At 36.6% G+C, this 21,913-nt stretch overlaps 1 protein-coding gene across 4 annotated transcripts in view; it reads left to right on the forward strand.

Moving 5' to 3' along the window:
• Positions 1-21,729, forward strand: part of LOC123762958 (galactosylgalactosylxylosylprotein 3-beta-glucuronosyltransferase S) — a 32,711-nt gene extending 10,982 nt beyond the window's left edge. For 3 of the 4 annotated variants that reach the window (XM_045749807.2, XM_045749806.2, XM_069302055.1), the window contains 5 exons: positions 5,690-5,785; positions 6,058-6,238; positions 6,487-6,749; positions 6,896-6,994; positions 8,553-21,729. In XM_045749807.2, the coding sequence (XP_045605763.1) occupies positions 5,690-5,785; positions 6,058-6,238; positions 6,487-6,749; positions 6,896-6,994; positions 8,553-8,783 (870 nt within the window). In that variant the 3' untranslated portion in view covers positions 8,784-21,729. Of the gene's footprint in view, positions 1-62; positions 124-5,689; positions 5,786-6,057; positions 6,239-6,486; positions 6,750-6,895; positions 6,995-8,552 lie in introns of those variants that run through there. The other variant, XM_045749809.2, reaches the window with a different exon arrangement.
• The last annotated feature ends 184 nt before the right edge of the window (positions 21,730-21,913 follow it).

Consider the following 21,913-nt stretch of genomic DNA (forward strand, 5'->3'; position numbering starts at 1 on the left):
CCGGTTCATTAATAGGAACTCCAAGCGATCTGTAAGTATCTTATCAGTCAAGTACACGAACACCTATGTGATAGGTGGCTGGTGGTTCGTCATGTGATGAGAACACGTATCTTCTCTACAGAGGTAATAAGTCCACAGTCTACGGGCATCAAGTAGTACTGGTTGAGATATTTTTAATAAGTCTGTATCAGAACAATCAGAATATTACATAGCATGGGGTCTAAAAATATTTTCTTATGGAGTGTCCAGCTTAAAGCCTTTACTCTCTATTTTTAACTCCATTAAATAGTACATATACTGTTATTTTGAATTTAACCTCCTAAACATTTTAACTACAGTTGAACCCTGAATTTACTGTGATTGCCTGTCTGGTAAATACCGAGACCCATTAAAATAACTTGTAGTCAACATTTGAAGATATGCAGGTTTGCATGGTGTTGAGAGTCTTCGGCATTGTCAGGCTTTTTCTTGCCTTGTCATTAAATACAGTAATGCTTTTATTGTAGTGTAGATCCAACAACAGTAGTATATCACTGATGAGCAGTGAATCTGTTACGTACTATCATACTCTTTAATCCAAATCATATGGGCCTTTCTCCCCACCCTTTGAGTTAGTTACCCAAAGATTATATTTAGGTGAATTTCTTATTGAGGAATGTCAGAAAATTAAAAAATTTGAATTTTATTTCTGTACCATGACCAACATACTTTTGTATTTCCACGTCCAATAAACCAGCATTCAATATAATATAACGGTATTTTCTAGGCAAGCCCCGGAGGCTTCCTGAAGCAATCCGAACTGATGTGTGCTATATTAGTTTGGGGTCATCAGTCACAGGAGTTCTTATGCCTACTGAGAACCACAAGCCAGAACCCGGTCCCCACAGAGAGGTGCAGGGAGCAATGGCCTATGAGCGCTTTACATTTAAAGTATGTCATAATTGCCATTGACTGGGGAGGACCCAGAAAGGCAAGGGGAAGAAGGGGGGGGATACTAACGAGCAGGAGTGCTAGTTGCATGAAGTGTTGCTTGTTGGGTTTCTTTCTAGGGGGAGTTATTTTCATCTTTTCGGATGTAGGTTAACAGACAGTGGTCCGTTTTGATTCGCCTGCCTTTCTAAGTCCTTCCCTTGCCGATGGCAATTAAGACATACTTTGAATGTTGAGTGCTCATAGGCCATTGCTCCCTGCACCTCTCCACTAGGGCTGGATAGTAGAGTGATGGTCTCACTTCATGCAGGTCGGTGTTCAATCCCCGACCGTCCAAGTGATTGGGCACCATTCCTTCCTCCCCCCGCCTGTCCCATCCCAAATCCTTATCCTGTTCCCTTTCAAGTGCTATATAGTTGCAATGGCTTGGCACTTTTTCCTGACAAGTCCCTTCGCCTTCCCTGTGCCTCTCTGAGGGGGCCAGGTTCTGGCTCGTGGTCCCCGGTAGGCAGAAAGACGCCTGTGACTGATGACCCAAAACTAATATAGCACGTATCAGTTCGAATAGCTTCTGGGAGCCGACGGGGCTCCCCACAGAAACAATAAATTTACATGATTAGGGGAGGATGCTCATGTACCGAAATAACATTTTAATAACAGTAGAAATTTATACATACCTATTTATACATACCATACTTGGTGGAGTTCATCTGTTTGATCGATGAAGGACTACAATGCTGTTTATTTACCTTTCCTTCAAATTAGAGTACATGTGCTTGGCAGTCAGCTATGGCTGCCAGCTTTAACACTGCTCGTACCTGCACAAAATTTTTCATGGCCAATTTTTTGTTGACAATCTTGTACCTGTGTTTAAATCTGGCAATGCAAACCTGCCTGCTGCATTCCTTATTTCTTCACCATCAAATGTCATATCATTTACTGTGCTGTGCTGTCCAAACCTTTTATACACAGCCCCATCCAACTGTACATATTGTAGAGGCTTCAGTGTTTTTTTTTTTTTTTTTTTTTTTTTTTTTTTTTTTTTTTTTTTTTTTTTTTTAATATATATATATACAATCTCTACTAGTGCTTGCTCTCTCACTCTAGCTGGTAGATATGTATATCCATGTATTTATCTTTTTCCTTATATCACAGACAGTACTCGCACCTATCCTCAAAACACTGGCAGCGGAACGGCCATTTTCACAAAAGTTCAATCACTTGTAACTTATCTTTAATGGATAGGGTGACTTGCTTTCTCATAACAGCCCCATGTGGATTGGTGCTGCAACCAGACATGGTGTTAGCATAAAATGATACAAGTTTCTATTACAGTAAAAAAAAAAAAAGTTATGAAAGAAATTTTTCAGTAACAGAATGGCACTATGTATAATCATGCATGGGGAGAGGAAATGGCTGGATAGGTTCATGGGTCTGGGCGGGTCCACCTGGGGCACAATACGTAAGCCACCATGGGGAAAAAAATACGGTCCTCCATTTTAACAGGGAAATATACTATACAGGGTTGTTCATGCTGTTTTTAACAATCGGTTATTATTTGTTATAGTATTAGATATCATATTTCTTTTATTTTATATAATCGCTGCATTATTTTAATGTAAATTGTGCTGTGATCATTGATGGCCACACATTGTTCAGTAACCTGAATGAAAATCCCAGAAACCCAAATTCTATTAGAACTTAAAGTCAAGAATTCAAACATGAATTCATTCAGGTTATTCAAAAATTTGTGTTACTGGAATCTTGATTAAGTGTGCACAATACTCTGGCTAACACCAATGTGTTTGTGTTGATTCAGAAGTGTTTTACTCAAATGTAGTTTGATTTAGTGATTCATGTGTGTTGTTTGCAATAACAAGGTTGAAAGAATTGCAGTTATCATCTACAGTGTGCTAACAATCAAGGAGTTAATACAGCTATCCATTAAGCAAATGCATGGTACATTACCACCGACAGAGAGAGGGAGAGGGGAAGGGAGGGAGAGTGAGAAGGGGGGTGAAGGGAGGCAGTGTATGTGAGAGTTGCCACTGATTGATGTACACTCCTGGCAAGGCAGAAAGCAGTGTGGCTATTTTCAATTACAGGAGTTACTACTTACACAAACAAATGTGTTCATCAGAAAATGTAAATTCTTACTTTGCTTGCCCGGTTTTATATACCAAATAATTGCACCACTAACATGTACCAAATAATTTCCACTGTATCAACTCATCCAGCCTTTCACATTGTAAATTAAGAAAAAGTAGAAGTTAATGTTAAGAACAGTAATTAGTATTCGTTGAGGTTTACTGTATTACATGGTATCAGATCAGAAAGGCAGTGACTTTTCTATGAATTTCCTTGAGGCTGAAATCTTGCCAAATTTAATTCAAGAAATAATGCGATTATTAATGCAAAAACAATAAATTATCACCAAATGACATCTAATGTCATTGTATCAACATTTATTTTGGTAAATAAAGTTAAAGGAATTTTTACTTGCTAACATTTAGTAAGTAATGAACAAATGTTTCTGACCTTCATTATTCAGCTGCTCCCATAGGTATAATGATCCACTGTGCCTTAAATTAATATGACTATGACTCAGTCAGGCAAGGAAACATGGCAACAATGCTACAAATACTACAGCACTTTTGTTAGACCATTTGGAGGGGGTCTGGAGTCCCTAGAGAAATGTATTAGACTAACCAACATATATTCAGAAAGGATCAGTTCACAAGCGCAGAAAAATCAAATCCTTCTGGTTTCCTGTACATGTCAATTAAAGAAAATTTAAACTACTTTAACTGCCAGTCAAACTACTCAATTGTAATAATTCCCACTGCATATGGTAGCACTGCCTGTCAGGTAGGCCCTGCCAGCAGTATGGGATTAATCATAACACTTAATGAAGTATTTACCTTCAAGTGTGGTGGCTCAAATGAGTGTTCATTTTGGTTATACTGTACTGTATACTGTTACTTTTGTCATTGTCATCATCTTCTTGGAGAGCCTCTTGGTAGCTCCTCCAAGCTAAGTACTCTTTTGCACATACCCTAAAGAGATGCACCAGGCCCGAGACCCACCTTTGTGGGTCTTTGAAGCAATGGAAGGTCATAATTCTTGTAGCATTGGTACTTTTTTATTTTAGCCTGACTGTACCACAGTTCTATTATTGCACGTGGTATCAGTGAACCTATGGGAATACTGAAGTAAAAAAAATTCCTAGGAAAGGGGTTTTTCAGTCAAAATAAATTTTCTGTTTAACATGCAATTCTACCAACACAAGTTTATACACCTATCTAATATATTGTTATTTTATTATGTTTTATGTTTTTAATACAAATTTTTGGTTTTGAAATGCATAATGTTTTTCTGCTATGGTTCTTAACAAAATCTATGCTTCCAAAATTAGTGCTATCTCTGGGAATGTTTCCCCTATGTAAATCAGTGTTTAACTGTATTTATCTTATGTAAGTAGCTCGATAAGCTGTTCCAGTATGATTTCCCTGTTCACAGTGACATGCTGCTGTTAGGTCAATTAAGTATGTTTGAGGGAACATTTGCATGTACAGAACTGCTAAGCTAACCCATGCTAAGTCAGACATAAGACCCAATTCTGTAACTGTTCTGTTGTGGGTAAGAGGTTTATGGATAACTGGGTTCCCAAAGATCCTTAAAAAAATATATATCTAAATTTTTTATGAAATTTAAGTTTTTAAAGCTTTGAAGGCTCAAAATGAGAGCTTTTCAGTTGACACACAATGAAACATTTTATATATATTTGTTATACAGTATTAAATTCACAGTGGGGCATTTTGCAAGGCTTGGAATGACTTGTGCATCATGCTTTCTTTATGAAACCTTACACTTTGGATAAATGGTATTTGATCTTCTAAATTAGTAATGTTTTTTGGTATATTTGCTATGAAAAGGGGCCTTAAATGTTCTAAGAATTGTGCCTAAAGTCTTACAAAATCTTAGAGTTCCACACACTCATACTCAACTTTCAGCTCGAGACACGAGCTTGAATTCTCTGGGATATAACTGGATGCTGCAAAACAGTAAAGCAAATGTTATTCATCTGGTGTCAGTCATTGATTGTCGGAGCTAAAGTGTAAAGGCTTGATTTATGAAGGGAAGACATATTTATAATTGGTTCAGTTGACACTGTCCAGGGAGGCAGAATGTTGTCACACTAGATTTGAGCCTCACTCTAGTTAGTGAGCATTTTCATAATATGACTTAGAACAAACTTAACCCCTACATAAAGATAACATGTCCAGTACAGTTGCCAGTGAAACAGTTAAGAAGATGCCTTTTACATACTGTAATTGCAAAATTATAATTTCGTTGTATAGTATACAGAACTGTGCAAAAAACACCACATATGAAAGGAATCGAGAATCTTGGCACTTTCACTTCATTAAAAGTATCAGAAGGAGTCATTCTTTGAGGGTGCTTAGAATGCAGCGAAAGTGCAAAGTTTTTTGCTTCCTTTCAATGTGTTTTTTTGTGTTTTTGAGGTAGTGTTTTGTGACTTGTTGCATAATACAGTAATATATCGCCATCACATTGTTTGTATCACTCAGTAGTGCTGTAGAATAAATAGGTTTAAAGAAGTACTGTGTTGTATTAAGACAATATAAATTATATTCAATGTGTTGGGCGCAGGCTTAACTAAGAAGTACAAATAATACAAAATAAGAAATGAACACTATACAGTACAATATATTATTATAACTACACAATCCTGCAGGCTATACACTTGCTTGGTGGAGCGCCTGGTGAACCTGTGCATCCAGAGGTGCGAAAGTTCTGCTCAGCATTGCTCAACCGAAAAGTTAATAGCGAGGTAAGTTTGATATTTTCTAGTAATAGCATTTGAATTATGTTACCAAGGTAGAAATATAATTAAGATTGGTCAGAATTCAACCTTGTATTCATTTAGAATTAAAAATAATTACCTCATTTGGGACTGGAGGGCTTGATATTTGTTTGAGTAAATAATACAGCTTGTCCCAGAGGCACTTTATTATGCATGTCTAGTGCAGATTTAATGTTTTAGCAATCTGTTTTGCATATATGACTAACATATAATTACAGTACTGATTATTCTTTTGACAGGCAGAAAATGAGAGCTCGCCTATAATCTATGTTGTGACTCCTACTTACAAAAGACCGGAGATGGTGGCAGAGTTAACCAGACTTGGTCAGACTCTGGCGATGGTGCAGAGAATACACTGGATTGTGGCAGAAGACAGTGCCACTTGCTCTACTCCAATTACTAGCCTCCTGCAGAGATTGGGTTGGTTTCATTGTTGATCAATGCAAGTTATCTTTTGGGAATGTACCGTAAAATTCTTGAAAATGTCTGGATTAAAGATAATACTGTAGTTATATCATGCACTGTTGAACTAATATTGCACTAATGAACTATTATTGAAATTAGTTGACTACAGTGTATGCACAGTATTTTGAGACAGTAATTGTTATAGTAAGATACCTATTGTTTTCAATATGAAAACATTATTTTATAAATTCTTTTGTTATCAGGTCTTCCCTATACACATTTAGCTACTCCAATGCCTGATGTATACCGTAGAGAGCGATATGTACCACGCGGTGTGTCAAATCGCAGAGCAGCTTTACAGTGGGTGCGTGATAATGGCGAAAATACTGGAGTTCTCTTTTTTTTGGATGATGACAATGCTATAGACATTCGACTGTTTGAAGAAATGAGATCAACAGAAACGGTTTCAATGTGGCCTGTTGGACTGATTGGAGAATATACTGTTAGTTCTCCAATTGTTAAATTTGTAAGTTGTTTTGTTTCACTGTCCCAAAGTTTCTGACTGTTATACGTTTTATAAATAAATAGGCACACCTTTCCATAACCGTCATATTTATTTCACAATTATAATAAATGATTTTTAATATTTAAAACTAATTCACGTTTGTCCAGGAAAAGGTGGTTGGGTTCTATGATGGCTGGCCAGCTGGCAGGAAATTCCAAGTGGACATGGCTGGATTTGCTGTAGGGGTTGGCTATTTGAAGAAACAGGTAATTATTATTATTTAGATTATATTTAAAGAGTATCACTTAGACCAAAGGGCTTGTTGTTACAGTTCTGGATTCCTGTTCTATGTTTTTTAACTATTCATTTATTAATGATACACTTACAGAATAAATATACAGTATTGTATGATGTCTTTGCAAAATTAGCACATAATAATACATTTTCTGAACTTGACTACATATGCACTTTAACATTTGGGTTAAAGAATACAAGTCAGCTGATGTGTAAGTGTTGCCTCTCTTCAAAGAGAGTCTCTGGTGCCTTAACAGTTTCGCCCGGGCATGACGCAGCATTGCGTCATCCGTTTACTGTCGGTAATGCCGGGGATGACGCAGCATTGCTTCATCCACTTTAAATAATCGCCAAAAATCAGGTTTTTATCCAATTTTTTGGGGACTGGTTTTAAAATGTGCGCCGATGTCTTCCCATTTTCTTTGTTGAGCCTCGTGGCCCTCAGGTGGCTTGGCACACGCCGTGGGCCCATTGTTTTCGCTCCACTGTTGTGACCAATGTCGCCTCCCCTCGCATCTCAAACGTGTGAACATTTCGGCTATTTTCCGTGGCTATATTTCTTACTGCGGCTTTAGAAACTATCTACGCTTACTCCACGATGGATAGTGATCATGAACAAGGCCCTTCCAGGAAGAAAATTGCGAAAGAAAGGCTTGAAAAGGGCGGGAATTGGGAGCGTAGCTGGAAGGCATCTGAGCGCTCACTCGCGGCTAACGCGTGGCCCGTCTTCAACTCGTCGGCGGTTGGAGCGTGACCAGGTTTTTTATTTCATATGCTAATGTTCCTCTAGAGAATTCTATTGCGAACCCATTGAGACCAAAATGAAAGACCTAGGACAAAAATTGAGGTGACCAGAGTGAAAATAGTGAAAACATTTTATCGCGTTTGCGCGCTCCTGGGTAACTCGTTCGCACTTTCTCTGTTTGCTGCGGGTAATTAGCCGGGCTTTTGGAGTTTATATGCATTTAGTGCTGTAGAGAATTCTATTGCGAACACAATGATACAAAATTTAATCTCGTAGGACGAGAATTAAGGTGACAAAGTTGAAGAGAGTATACACTTTTCAGAATTTACGCGCGCTCCCGTGACACCCTGGGTCCCATATCGCACAGTTGAGGGGTGGCGCGTGGGGTACGCCAAAGTGTTAATAACGACAAGGAGAAATCCACACTATCAATACTCATTCAGCAACAATAATAAGAGCATGTTGTTGAGCTCTTGGTCATGAGGCCTAGTTGTTTCCTGGAGCCTCGGGGGTCTTAGGAGGCTCCAAGGTGGTTCTGTGGGGTGCTCTTCAACCCTTGGTGGCCTGTATTTACTGGCTCTAAAGAATTTTTGCTCAGCACAATGGATTTCACATATTTCAATCGATTTCAATGGATTTCATTGCAGTTTGAGCTTGATTCCTCAGTAGTACTTCCCCTCATCCTGTGGTGTATTTCTGGATTTCTATAAATTGTTTGATTTTAGCAATTATTATTACAACCAGCAAATAATATTTTTTCTAGTTTGTCTTTTTTTTTCTTCCAGAAAAAGGTGACAATGCCCTATATAGCTGGACATGAAGAAGATGGATTTCTAAAATCCCTAAATTTGAGCTTAAATGACATTGAAGTGAAAGCTAACGGGTGCACAAATATTCTGGTATGGCATACACGCACGGCAAAGAATCCATTACGTACCCTTAATTTAGATAATCATCAAAGTAACAATATTCAAGTGCTAGCTGACAACATGAGACAGATGGGAATGATTAAGTAGTCATTAGCGGTGATTTTGTGTAAATTTATATAATCATTTGGCCATTATTGCTGAAGTAAGTGAAAGCAATATAGGCCTAGTGATATTTTTATGACAAATGAGATTTAATTTTTCTCATCGATGGAATTTTAACCATAAATATGCATTACGTCGTAAAATAGCCACCAGTACTTTTATCTAATTTTGTCAGTTTCCATACTACAAACTGTACAGGTTTCCAATAAGGAGATGTCTACTTTAAAATCTACAAACTAATGTAAATTTAAATATTCTTACTTTCAGTAATTATAAAAAAGGAAGAAGAAATGCAGGAATGACCAAATATTTATGGAAGAAGCGGTCATTTGAATACTGTTAGTACTCGTTATGAATTAAGTTGATGAAGGCTCATAGTTTTTCATCATCTAATTATTATTTTATAAAGTTTATTTATTTTATAAAGTTTCTCGGAGACACTTTTATATGAAAAATTTGTTTGCCGTTGTTTTATATATTCGGAGAGCTTTGTTTCTTCCGTTAAGGACTGGTAGATAGCATACTTGTGGCTATGGTTGCCCATTGAAGCACTTAAAATGGAGGAAGCAAGATTTGGTCTTCTTATCACCCTTGAATGGTTGTTTTCTTTACATTTACATGTAAGTGTTGATGGTCTGCTCTGTTTTCTCTGCTTCCATATTGCCCTTGAATAAATGTTGAACTAGTTTCCCAGTATTTGTCGTTCATGTGCTTATACCTTTTTATTTCTTGACATTCTTTCCCATCTGCTTTCTATTTTGCCGCAGGCTTTCCTCATCCTTCCCACACCTGCTTCTTTGTGTGAATAAGCATCAACTGCCTGACATTTTTATGGCCAGACTAACATGTGAAATTCTATTACACCTGTGGCCGTAAATGGGATTGGGTGCTTCCGGAGAGATTTAACTGAGAAAAGTAATCGGAATTTAAAACCTTTAGAATGAATAATTAACACAATGTTAAAAAAAGTACAAATGCATATTTTGCTATTAAAAGTGGAGTACTGTTAACACAAATGTAGGAAGACTGAAGATAATTTTTTAGGAGAATTGTTGGAGAGAAGAGAGTAAAAGGCTGAAGGCACACCTAGAGATAAAATTTAATTGGAAGTTGAGAATATAGTGAACCAGCAAGTGTGGAGCTTCCTTGCAGATGTGGTCAGTCAAACTTTCAATGCAAGTGTGGTCATGGTAAAACCTTTGGGGCAAATGCGATCCGAGTAAAACCTTTCGGTGTGAAAGTGGTCAAAGTCAAACTTTTGGTGTGAAAGTGCCTCATAAGAGGTGTCAGAGAAAAACATGTCTTGAGAATGTGGTTAGAACTTGAGTAACTTTAAAATAACCTTCTTTATGTAGCAAGAGTAGAGTCTTCATTGTTGGGGGGAGGGGGGGGTAAGTGGAACCCATTGTTGCTTCTTCCAGTTTAGTAATGTATTTGCATGGGAAAACCAGCCAATTCGTCAGTATCATTATTTTCTTGCATCATGCAATTACATTATCAAAATCTTAGAGATGGTGAATGGTTGAGACAATTTTGTATGTTCTCTTCATTATTATATTATGAGCGGAACACTCAAATTTGATGCCAAGAAAAAATGTTGCACCCTGTTGCTTTATTCCGGACTGTTATTACTCAGTACATATTAAATGTAGGAATTTATATTTTCCGTAGGTTTTTATAGTTCACTGGAATCTCTCATACGATATTAAGTTCAGGGTCATTGACTTGGAAACTTGGTACCCAATTCATATAATGATATGCTTGTCATACAGTTGGGTCAACCCAGTTGAGTCTAGCCTGTAACTGGGTGTGTGACTTCATGTGCATCCTCAATAAACCCAGTAGACTTCCTATACTTGAAAATGGAAGAGCATGTATCAGCCATTTTGTTTTCTCCTTGACTTACTTTCCATAACTATTCATGAATTGCTGTTCCCTGTTTATCAAGCAAGGCAAATATTAAATTCTGATTGTTAAACCAGTCATCCAATTGTTGAATTGAACACTTTTTAAAACCTGATATTAGTAAGATTTATATTGTTTTTATTCATTATTTTTAGCTGTGTGTTTCACCCTGAATAATTAATAATTCATTAATCAAATTAAATCTTGGTTATTAAGATTTTAAATCTTCCAATGAGATATATGCATGTTCTCTGTGGGGGGGTGTTTTTGTCAGTAGCTGGCTGACCAAAAGCTACCCAAGATCAGCTTGTGCACAGTTTATAGTGAACAAAATATATGCTCTTCCCCTGAACCCCCGAGTAGTTCACACCCCTCCATTTCCAGTACTCTTGTAAATAATATTTTCACTTGGTGTGTGGGTATTAAATCATTTATTTTATCTATCCTGGATGTATGTTCTTAAACATCTAGCAGAATTTCTTGTTTACCAAAATGTGTATCTGTGTTTTTAATACCCGCTGTTGCATAGGGAGAAATATTAATTGTTACATTCCCCTAAATTTTATTTGTACAAATCCTATTAAATTTAATTAATAGATTTAAATAATTTGTATAAAATTATTTGTACAATTTGATGTACCCATCAAATTGCTCATTCATTCATTTGTTCACCACATTTTTAAATATGCATCATTGCTTTTGAACCACTGGTTAGTAATTTAATGAAAGTTCCATTCAGTGCATGTATAACATCATTGGAGAATGTCACAGGTCCGTGCATAAAAGACGAGATCTTGAATATACAGTAGATAAAACTTCTGTTAGAATCTTTTATGTCTACTATATAGATTTCAAAATGATATTGATACAACTTGATGAAAGTGTATCACCACTACACAGTGTGTCATGTTCTAAAGCCAAGTTCTTGTATTGAAGTTGCAGGTTACAAAGTTAGGGTACATAATATGCTGTAGGTAGGGATTAATATGCTCCATGGGCACATCTCTAGTTCAGGAGTCTTCCTTAGTAGTGGATAATATTCAAATGTTGAATTATAAAACCATAATGGTTAGAAAGGGTTCCATACTGTAGTTCAGCAACTACAGTATATGTATATTTTTAAATGCAAATTGCAAAAATGTTTATAATCACGGTTTATATCTTTGAAGCCTTTGTTCCTTCTGGGAACTCCATATTTTCCATGAGTTCACTACTTGTTAAACTTTCTTCTAGTAGGTTCAAAGCCTAATAAAGGAGTACACCTATCAAAGAAATTCTACATGCGGGTGTGACTGATGTAAAAGTGAAGCTACCGTTTACTTTCACTAAGAAGCAATGAATGTGTGGAAATAATGAGGATTGCCTTCAGTATACATAAACAAAAGCCAGAAAGTAGAATGGAAGAGAAACATAAAAAAAATAGAAAAGTACATGCAAAAAAAAAAAGTGAATGGGGAAATAATATAGAATATAGTGAAAGAGTGATATGGAGGAGACAGTGGTGCAGGCTATCAGATAAGCGTAAGTGTAAACAGTGAAGAGTATCATCAGTAAGGGGACTGATGTAAGTGTTGCCAAAGGAGAGAACCATCATTAGGAGAAAGATGCATCCTCCTTTATTTCCCCCACTACAGTGCTTCCCATGGCCAACCGAGGCTAGCCATCTGCTACAACAATTACAGTACAGTATGTTAGGTGGTATATTTAATGTGAGAGCAAACATAGTGCTTGACCCAGGTACAGTGGATTTTTTTTTTGTATATACAGTACAGAAATACTGTAGCACTTGTGGTGAAGCAGTTGGCCGCTTCCTTAAAGGCCATTTATGATAGTACTTTAAGATAAATTTAGTTCTATAATATAAAGTATGCAAATATATTGATGACGAGAAAGTTATTGAATTTCTTAAATGTAATTGAAAAGCTAACCAGTGTTTCTAAGCAAGGTTACCTTGACGCTTCCCTAGCCATGGCCTGGGTCTACCAAGGACATTTACCATATATCTGGATCTTTGTGAACTTTTTGTCCCACTGTAAAAAGGAACTTTCAAAATGTTTTTGCCATGTACTGTAGTTGAGGCAAGGAGACAGTGGAGAGTCTTACCTCACTCCACAACTGATATACTTTTCAATACTATACAAAAGAGCAGAACAAATCCTTCGAGTTATTATTTGAAGTACAAGGAATACCAATTACTGCTCTGCCAACTATCGAGATAAATATTCACGGCCTGACTGGGTGGCAGTCAAGTTGTCACCATTACAGGTTCAGAGGAGTCAGTAGCCCTCTTTTTGCTTGGAGTCTACCTGTTTTACACAAAGCTCTGCACATGTAGATTCAGTTAAGTTGACTGTTTATTCTTTGAGACTTTTTCTCTTCACAGGGAGTTCACTGTTTTAGCATTCACTTTATGATGTGGTGCCCAGTCATTTGCATGTCTGTAAATATTGCTATCCTTCATCTTCGTTACAGAGTTCTCGTCCCTTGCAGTACGGTAATTGTCGAGTCTGGCATACTCGGTTATCTTTTCCGCTGTTGTTTACTTTTAGCATGTTTTGGCTCTTCTTAGGTTGTGCCATTACCTTGGTGGTGCATTTGACCTTAATCCCTTTACCAATGCTTTGGTGCTAGGCTCCCTATTTATATACACAAACTTGGGTCATTATGTACATCATCTATTGTAGATGATGCCATAGTGGTTTTAGCCTCCCAGGTTCTACTTAAGGGGGGGCAAAAGTGACCTTTTATTACAGCATTTTATTTTTGTTTATTAAATTGTTACCTTTGACTTTTGTGTCCTTGGTAGTATGGGATTCTGTGACCATGCACTGAATACATACCTCTGCTTAATGAACCGCTACCTCAGGAAGAGGCCTGGGGTTGGTGGGCTTACCTCTTTTACTTGTATACTGTATCTTAATAGAGTACAATGGTTACTGCACTGTCTCCTGGATCCCAAGAGGTAATACAGATTCCAGGTTATTTTTCTTGGGTCCCTGGAAGAATACCATTGATTTCCGGGATTGTGCCCAGGTTTCACATGTGCATGCCCCAGATCTCTGGGCAAGTACCTGAGGGGTATTCCATGGATTTCCGGTGGATAACCCAGGCTTCCCGATTAGGGTTAACAGATCCTTAGGTGAATCCCCTTATATCGAGAGCTTTCACAGTGATGAAAAAAACGGGACTTCCTTTCAGATACACAAAAACCATTGGGCTTCATCAGGAGCACAGTAAAGTTTTGGACTTCCACCAGGTACCGTGTTGAATTTTCCCAGGTCCCAGGTGTATATCCTGAGGATATTTTTTTGGCTCTTACTCAGCAATCAGGAGCACTCTTTGTAAGTGCTGGGGACCATACCCTGGGATCTTATTTATGGGCTGCCCAGTTCCCCTGATCTCTATTCAGATGACTTATGTCCTTGGTTGAGTTCTGCTACCCCTGTGCTTGGACAGGGGTAGCAGACACCCTCCAGTGTTCTGGTGGGTGTTCAAAGATTATCACATCCTCCAGAACTACTTAGTGGTTCATAAAGGTGTATGAATAATTAGTTGTATATAATGTGTGTATATATGGTGTGATAACAGCAAAAAAGGCGTTTTATTGTTCTTATAATATATTATAGTGTAAATATTAGACAGATATGTCTGTACATACCAATGTTATTGACAGCCCAGTGCATTGCACAGGGAAAAACCATGGTCAAACATTAAAAATACAAAAAAAATCTAAATATATTGAATGCATGCACTTACAACTTGTGCTTTTTACAGTTCTGGCAGTACATACTTTGATCACTGGTTCCGAGATTATCACACTCTTCAGAATTTCTTAATGGCTTGTAACACTGCATTATCATGTTGATATTTCTATATAATGTATATATAGAGTGCAATAACAGCAAAAACAATGTTTCATTGTTCTAAGAAATATGGTTTGCATAATGTATTAGTGATAATGTGTGTGTGTTCCGCTATTTCACACATTCTGTGACATAAAGTCTGTCAGTTTACAGCCCAATAGATAATTGTACAAAAAAAACTTTAAAAACATTAAGAGTGTGATAAAAATCAATGTATTAATGTGGAAGGCAAGAGCCACCCTTCACTACACCCAAGGTACTGTAATTTACTTTAGATTTTGAAAGCAATTTTTCGATGATAAAAGTCAGACATTTGTAACAACATAGAAAGCCAACATAATTCAAATTAAAAATCTTGTGCACACAGGCAATGTTTCTTTATTGCTAGCACAGCCTAGGGGGTTAATAAGGATAAACTCTGCAATCTCCTCCTCACAATTACATGGCAAGACTATCTTAAAAGATTCTTGTACAAGGGCAAAATATTTTCTAGAGTCCAACAACTGGGTAGTGTACTTAAAGGTGCTCAGTCTGTAAATAAAGGTGAAACAAAGACACCACTGGCAAAGGCACCACTCTGGCAAATGCACCAAAGGCAAGTTTGAAAGTATATTTTAAATTTTTTCAGTTTCTTAATACTTGCTGACATTACTTAAATTGTACCTCACTGAGTAGTTGTCCATGTTCACATCATCAAATCATCATTACTATCAACTCCACTGCTGTTGCCACCACCACTTCCACCATCATTGTTGTCGTTATCATCATCATCATCATCATCATCATGGCAAAGTGTGCCATATCAATATTCATGAGACCACTATAGATAATTGAAGGACATATTCATTTAATTTGATTTATATATCTTCAGTCTTAAAGTTCACTTAAACAAAACAAGACTATTCTTAGATTTTGAAGCTGCCGTTTGTTGATTTGTTTGTTGCATTAGCCTTATACTGATGAACATTCAACTATTTTTGGGTATTAATATTACATTGATCAATAATATAATTCATATTGCAGACTTTTTGCCTAAACACACGTGTGTGTTGAACCATGGCCTTAGTTTTTACATCAAGAAATTCATTTACATTAAAAACTTTTAGTGTAAGAGTTTTTATGGATATGCAGATAGTGCTTGGAAGTGAAGTCAGCTTGTGAGTGAAGACCAAGTTTTTAATATTTTGAAACTTTTATTGCAATTATTTTGAAAGTCCATGCCATCTTTATTAATTAGTTTTCTTTTTTTTTTTTTTTTACTATATACAGTATTGTGCATGTTTTGGGAATTTAAATACCCCCACATTTGTTTCTCATTATGAGGAACCAAAGCTTGGTTTTGGTTTTGGGGAAGATTATTGAAACTAGAGGTGGTTGCCCAAACTTCAACTAACTCGTTTGCTCTGTGTAGATGGTGAGAGTGCGACACTTGGCTGATCTTATCGCCTTTAATTCTTTTAACATCATTTCATGCCTGGGCTGAGGGGGATGTGAGAGTTGACTGTTAACAAAAGTTTCCCAATTATCTTTTCTGAGCTCTGTCGTGCACTCCCTCACCTTGGCTTGGGATTTCTGAAAGAGCTTGAGTATTGCTGGCATACGTGTTTCCCTATATGCAAATCCAACTCGTCTGGCAGTGCGTTTCAAAGTACGCAGTTTGGGGTCATTGCAATAGGCATGGTGTTTATTATTTTTCATATTGTTCCGACTATTGGATGGTGCTGGGGGCCGACCTAAAGGGTCGGTGACATCTGAATGTTCTGTACTAGATCATCGTTAAATGTTTGGATTGTGGATAGGTCATAAGTGCTGTTCCACTCTGACACATGAGCAATAAAGTCTTCATGTCGAGCAGGAGGAACACTGAGCCATTTGTGCTTAAAAGTCCCACCGGGCAGGATGGTATTTCAGATACACAGAGTAGTCAATCTAGGGTGATGATCTGACAACAAATCTGTTACAATAGATGATGTTTATAAGAGCATATTAATTTATTAATTATAGATCTTTTGAACATATAGTTTCTTTTTTCCATATACAGTGTTCTAAGTATCTTCATGAGTCATTGGTTAAGAACATAATGTATTTTTATTACATCTTAATTACAGTATATAGATATTCATATATCATTGGTAACATTTAACTGCAGATATCATGTGTGATGTAGGTTATATTTAGTTTTGTTTACTTGATATGTATCCTACAGAGTTTAATGTATAACGCATTTTAAATTGCAGGCGATATGAATATAAATTTCTTGGTTTAAGAAAATCATTAATGTATAGTGCAACCTCCATAGAATAGTCTCTTGGGATACCATTCTGAACTACCATACTGTGTCAATGATTCCACTGTACAGTACAGGTATCAAGATTTTACCATTTCCTACTATTGCCAATAATTATTATTATTATTATTATTATTATTATTATTATTATTTTCAAATAATAAAAAGACAGCTTATATGGGAGGGCCCTCTTAGTAGCTCCCTGACCTAAGTGCTGGTTTAGTCATGCTATAGAAATGGGTAGGAGATGGGGTACAAAAAGCTAGATCTCGCTTCCACATAGTCACTGACAGGTCAAAGTTGCAGCAGGTATCTGAGACCCATCTTTGCCTAACCAGAGTGAGGACCAGAATATGCCCTCCCTTGCCAGGCAAGAGGAGCTTGGGGAGCAGAGATCAACCCAAAACTAAGAAAACATCCACCACAAAGCAAATCTTGTGGTGCACTTGTCACAGCTGAAAGGTTCCAGGTTCAATTTGTGAGGAAGGACAAGCATTTGCATAATATTTCTTTTTACCTGATACTGCTGTTCACCTAATAGTAAATAGATATCCAGGTAGTTGGACAACTGTTGTGAGTTGCATCCTGGAGAAGGTCAGTAGTTGACCTTAGGGGACCTCAATAAGCCAAACAGGCTTCCTGTCTGTGATTGTTGGGAACCGTAAGTGCAACAAAACAAGTAACTGTTGAAAAAATTAAGTACTCGGTGGTAATGTGGCAAAGTCATTGCCATGGGGGGTAAACATCCTAACCTCGCTGTGCCTGACAGTCACCAGCCCAGATCACACCTGATGCTCCAGTCAGCCCAAACCAATGAAGCTCTAATGAGCTGCGTGAACCAAACACCACCACCCTACAGGAAAGAAGTGAACAGTATTTATTTATTTATTTATTTATTTATTTATTTAATTATATGGTGATCTAGATTTACTAAGTGCTAACTAGAAAAATGTAGTTTCATTACAAACAATGTTTCATTTCTGGGAGGGCCTGCCTGGTACTTTCCTGAGTTAACTAACATAGTGCCTTGGCAGAAAGCCAGCATTTTTTAAGAATGTGTCCAGGCTTACCTTGGGTAGAAAGCAGTAGACGAAGGCTTGGGTATGAGGAGCATCAGCAGTGTTTCAGGTTTAAAGAATGTACAGTAGTTGATCACGCAAAACAAGCAGAGCTTGAATGTGTGTGATACCATAGCCAGAAAGTAGTAATGACTGAAACATCACTCTAGTTACTTCTTTCTCTTCTGTTCTCTTACTTCTTTCTGTTTCATTATATCAGTATTTAAGATACATTTCATTACTTGATAGTCTCAAGTAAAGATGTACCATTTGGCTCATGACACATGTTGGAAAATATAGTACAAGGAAGATAACTGAAGCAACTCTTACCTCTCCCAGTTCTATCCTGGACCACACCCATGTCACACCGGGTTCATAACATTATGTACCAACACTACACTCAAACCAATATGGCTCCACGCCACATAGCCTGATCTCCAGTATCATGCCCTATATTGATAACCCTTTAGCCCATCTCCACTGTTAGTAGTCATTTATACTCACAATCAAAGTTTGACTAACACCATCAATGAAGCTGGAGCCAGATTCACGAAGCAGTTATGCAAGGAGAATAGCAAGTTACTATAAAAACAGTATTAAAACTACTGTAAATACTACTAAATGTAGGATTATGATAAAAACAAGCAAATTTGAAAGTACAGTATGGGTATTCTTCCACAAAGTCAGTTTAGTGTATCGAGTTGCCCCTGATCTGGCAAATTACTGTTCTATTGTTTTAGAATGTTGTTTGGTAGCCAAAATCAATTCTGTTGAGGCTGCACTGCATAGTATATATAGTGTATAGTCTAGTGTATTAAAATATTGTATTTGGGTTTTATAGCTGTGTACGTGTTGTAAATATGTGTGTGACAAAGTGAGGCATGCTAAAGATAAATAAATGCTTTAAACTTTGTTTTTGTGAACTAAAATTTAAATATGAAAATATTGGCGAGTTCAGTTATTAAAATTGTATCCAGTTGTATACTGCATTGTAAAACCTAGTGTCAGAGCTATACTACTTGGTGTGTCTTGTACACCATGAACAGGAGTATGTACATTCAGGTTAAAGTTAACTTTTGCATCAATACAGTGGGAACGTGAAAAGATCCCCTTTGCACTAGGGAAATAGCGGGACATTGCCTAGGAGAGCAACCGAATGGCTTGTTGAGAAAGGAGCTTTTCAGCTACACTCGTAGCTTCATTTATGATTTACCACTCGTGACATTTTAACATTGCTTGGAACTTGATTACTGTTACTGGTGGTTGTTGTGTATGGTGCTACAAATCTTTCAGTGGTTAGATCACTATCTTAATGTTTGAGGTTAACTGACTGAGTTTTTTCACAATCTTTTTATGATGAGCTATTAACATTTGTTATTGTACAGTACTGAGCACTTCAGTTAAAGATTGTTAAATAAATTTGTGATTCATTAAATGGAGAGTGAGATTCAGAATTTCAGATAAAACAGAAGATGGTCATTGTGTTCAGGTTTTATATTTATAAAAACCAAAGCAGAGTTGTTTCGTGCTTCCATCACATTGATATCTGTGGAATCAAAAATTAAGATTGTTAATACTACTGTATTTTTAGTACATTTTGACCAGTTGAGTAAGCACTTTTGAAACTAATCACATATGTTTGCATTTTTAGTATGTATTAAGCCCAGCTTCGTTTATTAAGGCCTTTAATGCATTTTATAAAGCTATATTTTACATAAGAATATTTATGGAAATATGATGCACACATTACAATAACTGATTATTTTGATACACAAAAATCCATAAATATAACTTACACATGTGGGAGGAATACTGTATATGTAATTGTATACATGTGTATAAACCTTTATGCTATGTTGTTATACAGTGATTAATCTGTTATTGTAAAAAAATATGGCTTTGATAGTTTGACAGTGAATGGATATTTTCTACTTCCCACATAAATATATGTATTATACATTAGGTGAAACATTTGACATTAAATAGTTGGTTGCAAAGCATAAACTAGGGTTCTATTTGATTAATAAGTTGCTTGTATTTGTTTCTCTAATTATGTGCATGGTTATAATGCCAAAATGTTACGTCCTAAAGTATCCATCTCTTTGCTAGTTACAATCGACTTGAGAATGGTCCAGGACGGACCGAAGCGTCGTCGTCCCTTCACTTTCTAGTGTGTGGTCTGGTCAACATATTTCAGCAACGTTATTGTGACTCCTCGTCTGCTTGCTTATGTATTGTTGGCTAAGAAATCATAGATGCTGGCACTTGCTGTCATGCCATCTGATTAGCTCAAATCCAAAAGAAAGAGTCAAGTTGATTAGACATACAGTACTCTTTTGATCATGAATTGTTCTTATTCTATACCTGACAATACTTCATTATACTGGACTGTACAAGTTCACTAAGTACTGTAAATTAAGACAGAATATTGTACACAGTGGATGACAGGATAGTAATACTACAGTAATTGTAAAATACATTACTGTATAAGGGTGCTCACCAAAGATCCTGTTGTTCCTCCACATTTGATCTTGTAATGATGTTTATGTTAGTATGTGTGTGGTAATTAAGGTAGGAGGTGGAAATTGAGGCTGAGATACTGAGTGATAGGTTTACATGGAGGAATAACACTAGAGGCTTCAATAAAAGCTGTCTTGACAGCCCTCTTGAGTGTTACTTGTTTCAAACTTATGCACTTATTCTCACACTCACTCATTGCTAGTATAGTGAATTGGAATATTTAAATTTCAGCTACTTTCTGAAGTACTGTATAATCATATTCCCACTGACTTGGTTGTAAAATCCTAACAAGTTCACAAATATTGTATATTTGTATCATGCCAAAATGTCTTGCATATACTGTTCGTTCCTTTCTGTGTCACATTTTATCCAACCTAACCATTAACAATCTCACAAGCACTGTTTATACAAACTTTTAATACTAGATTCTTGCTCTTTTCACTAGAATCTAAATAGATAAATGTTTGCAATACACTTTGTATGTATATCCCTTCTAATTGTAAAAAATTTCAGTCATGGAAAGTCCCAGTAATAAAACTTTGTAAAGCCTTGGCTGAAAGTAAAAGATTTTATCTGATCCAAGTACAGTACAGTATTCAAATAACTTTTTATTTAACATTTAGTTAACAATGTAGCATTTTCTTTTGAGAATTGCCCTACTTTTGATGCGTAGTTTACTGACCTGACATTTGAGATTGTGTGGCGATGTCACAATGTGTGGTTTGCTGAACAAATTGTTTTGTTTTGTTTATACAATAGATTACCATCTTTGCTAAAATCTTTGTTACAAATTGTATATTCTACAACTACTCATGTTCCTTAATTGGATGTCTCCCAATATTATTTTTTAATGATAACCTCACTGTTTTGAATGTTGTCTTTCTTCACTTACTAATTCTTTGTAATGTTTAAATGTTAAATGTGATGTTTAATGAATAAACAGACTGAATGTTGCATTAAAACAAGAGCTTCACATAACCATCACGAAACCAAGATTATTCTATTGCTAATGCAACTTCTTCAAGAAGTGAATATCTGGTTTGATGGACAAAAGGCAGAAGCTGCCAGCAGATGTTAAGGGAACACCAGTCTTGGATGAGTTTATCAAGGACAATGCTTCCTTTATGGAAAACATCTTGAGGCCAAGATGTTTGTCACTAAACAAAACATTGTTTGCATTAAAGGCTTGAAGCTTGATGAGCAATTCCTTGAACACTACTGGGTCTGTAATGACATTTTTGTCTTGAACGTGGTATGAATTTATTCTTTGTAAGTAAAAAAATAAATGGTTTGTATACTGCAGTGTTTTAATTTTTACCCATAAAGTAGGTAAATTTATTGGTAAAATAGAATTCTACTCCGGCACTTGGTGTTATTTTCATTTAATGCTTATCAACGCATGTGTCTGTAATTACCAAAGTGTAGTTACAGGATGAGAGCTATGCTCATGGTGGCCCATCTTCCCAAATACTTTGTCATTAC

Source organism: Procambarus clarkii, chromosome 47, assembly GCF_040958095.1.
Source record: "Procambarus clarkii isolate CNS0578487 chromosome 47, FALCON_Pclarkii_2.0, whole genome shotgun sequence".
Classification (NCBI taxonomy): domain Eukaryota; kingdom Metazoa; phylum Arthropoda; class Malacostraca; order Decapoda; family Cambaridae; genus Procambarus; species Procambarus clarkii.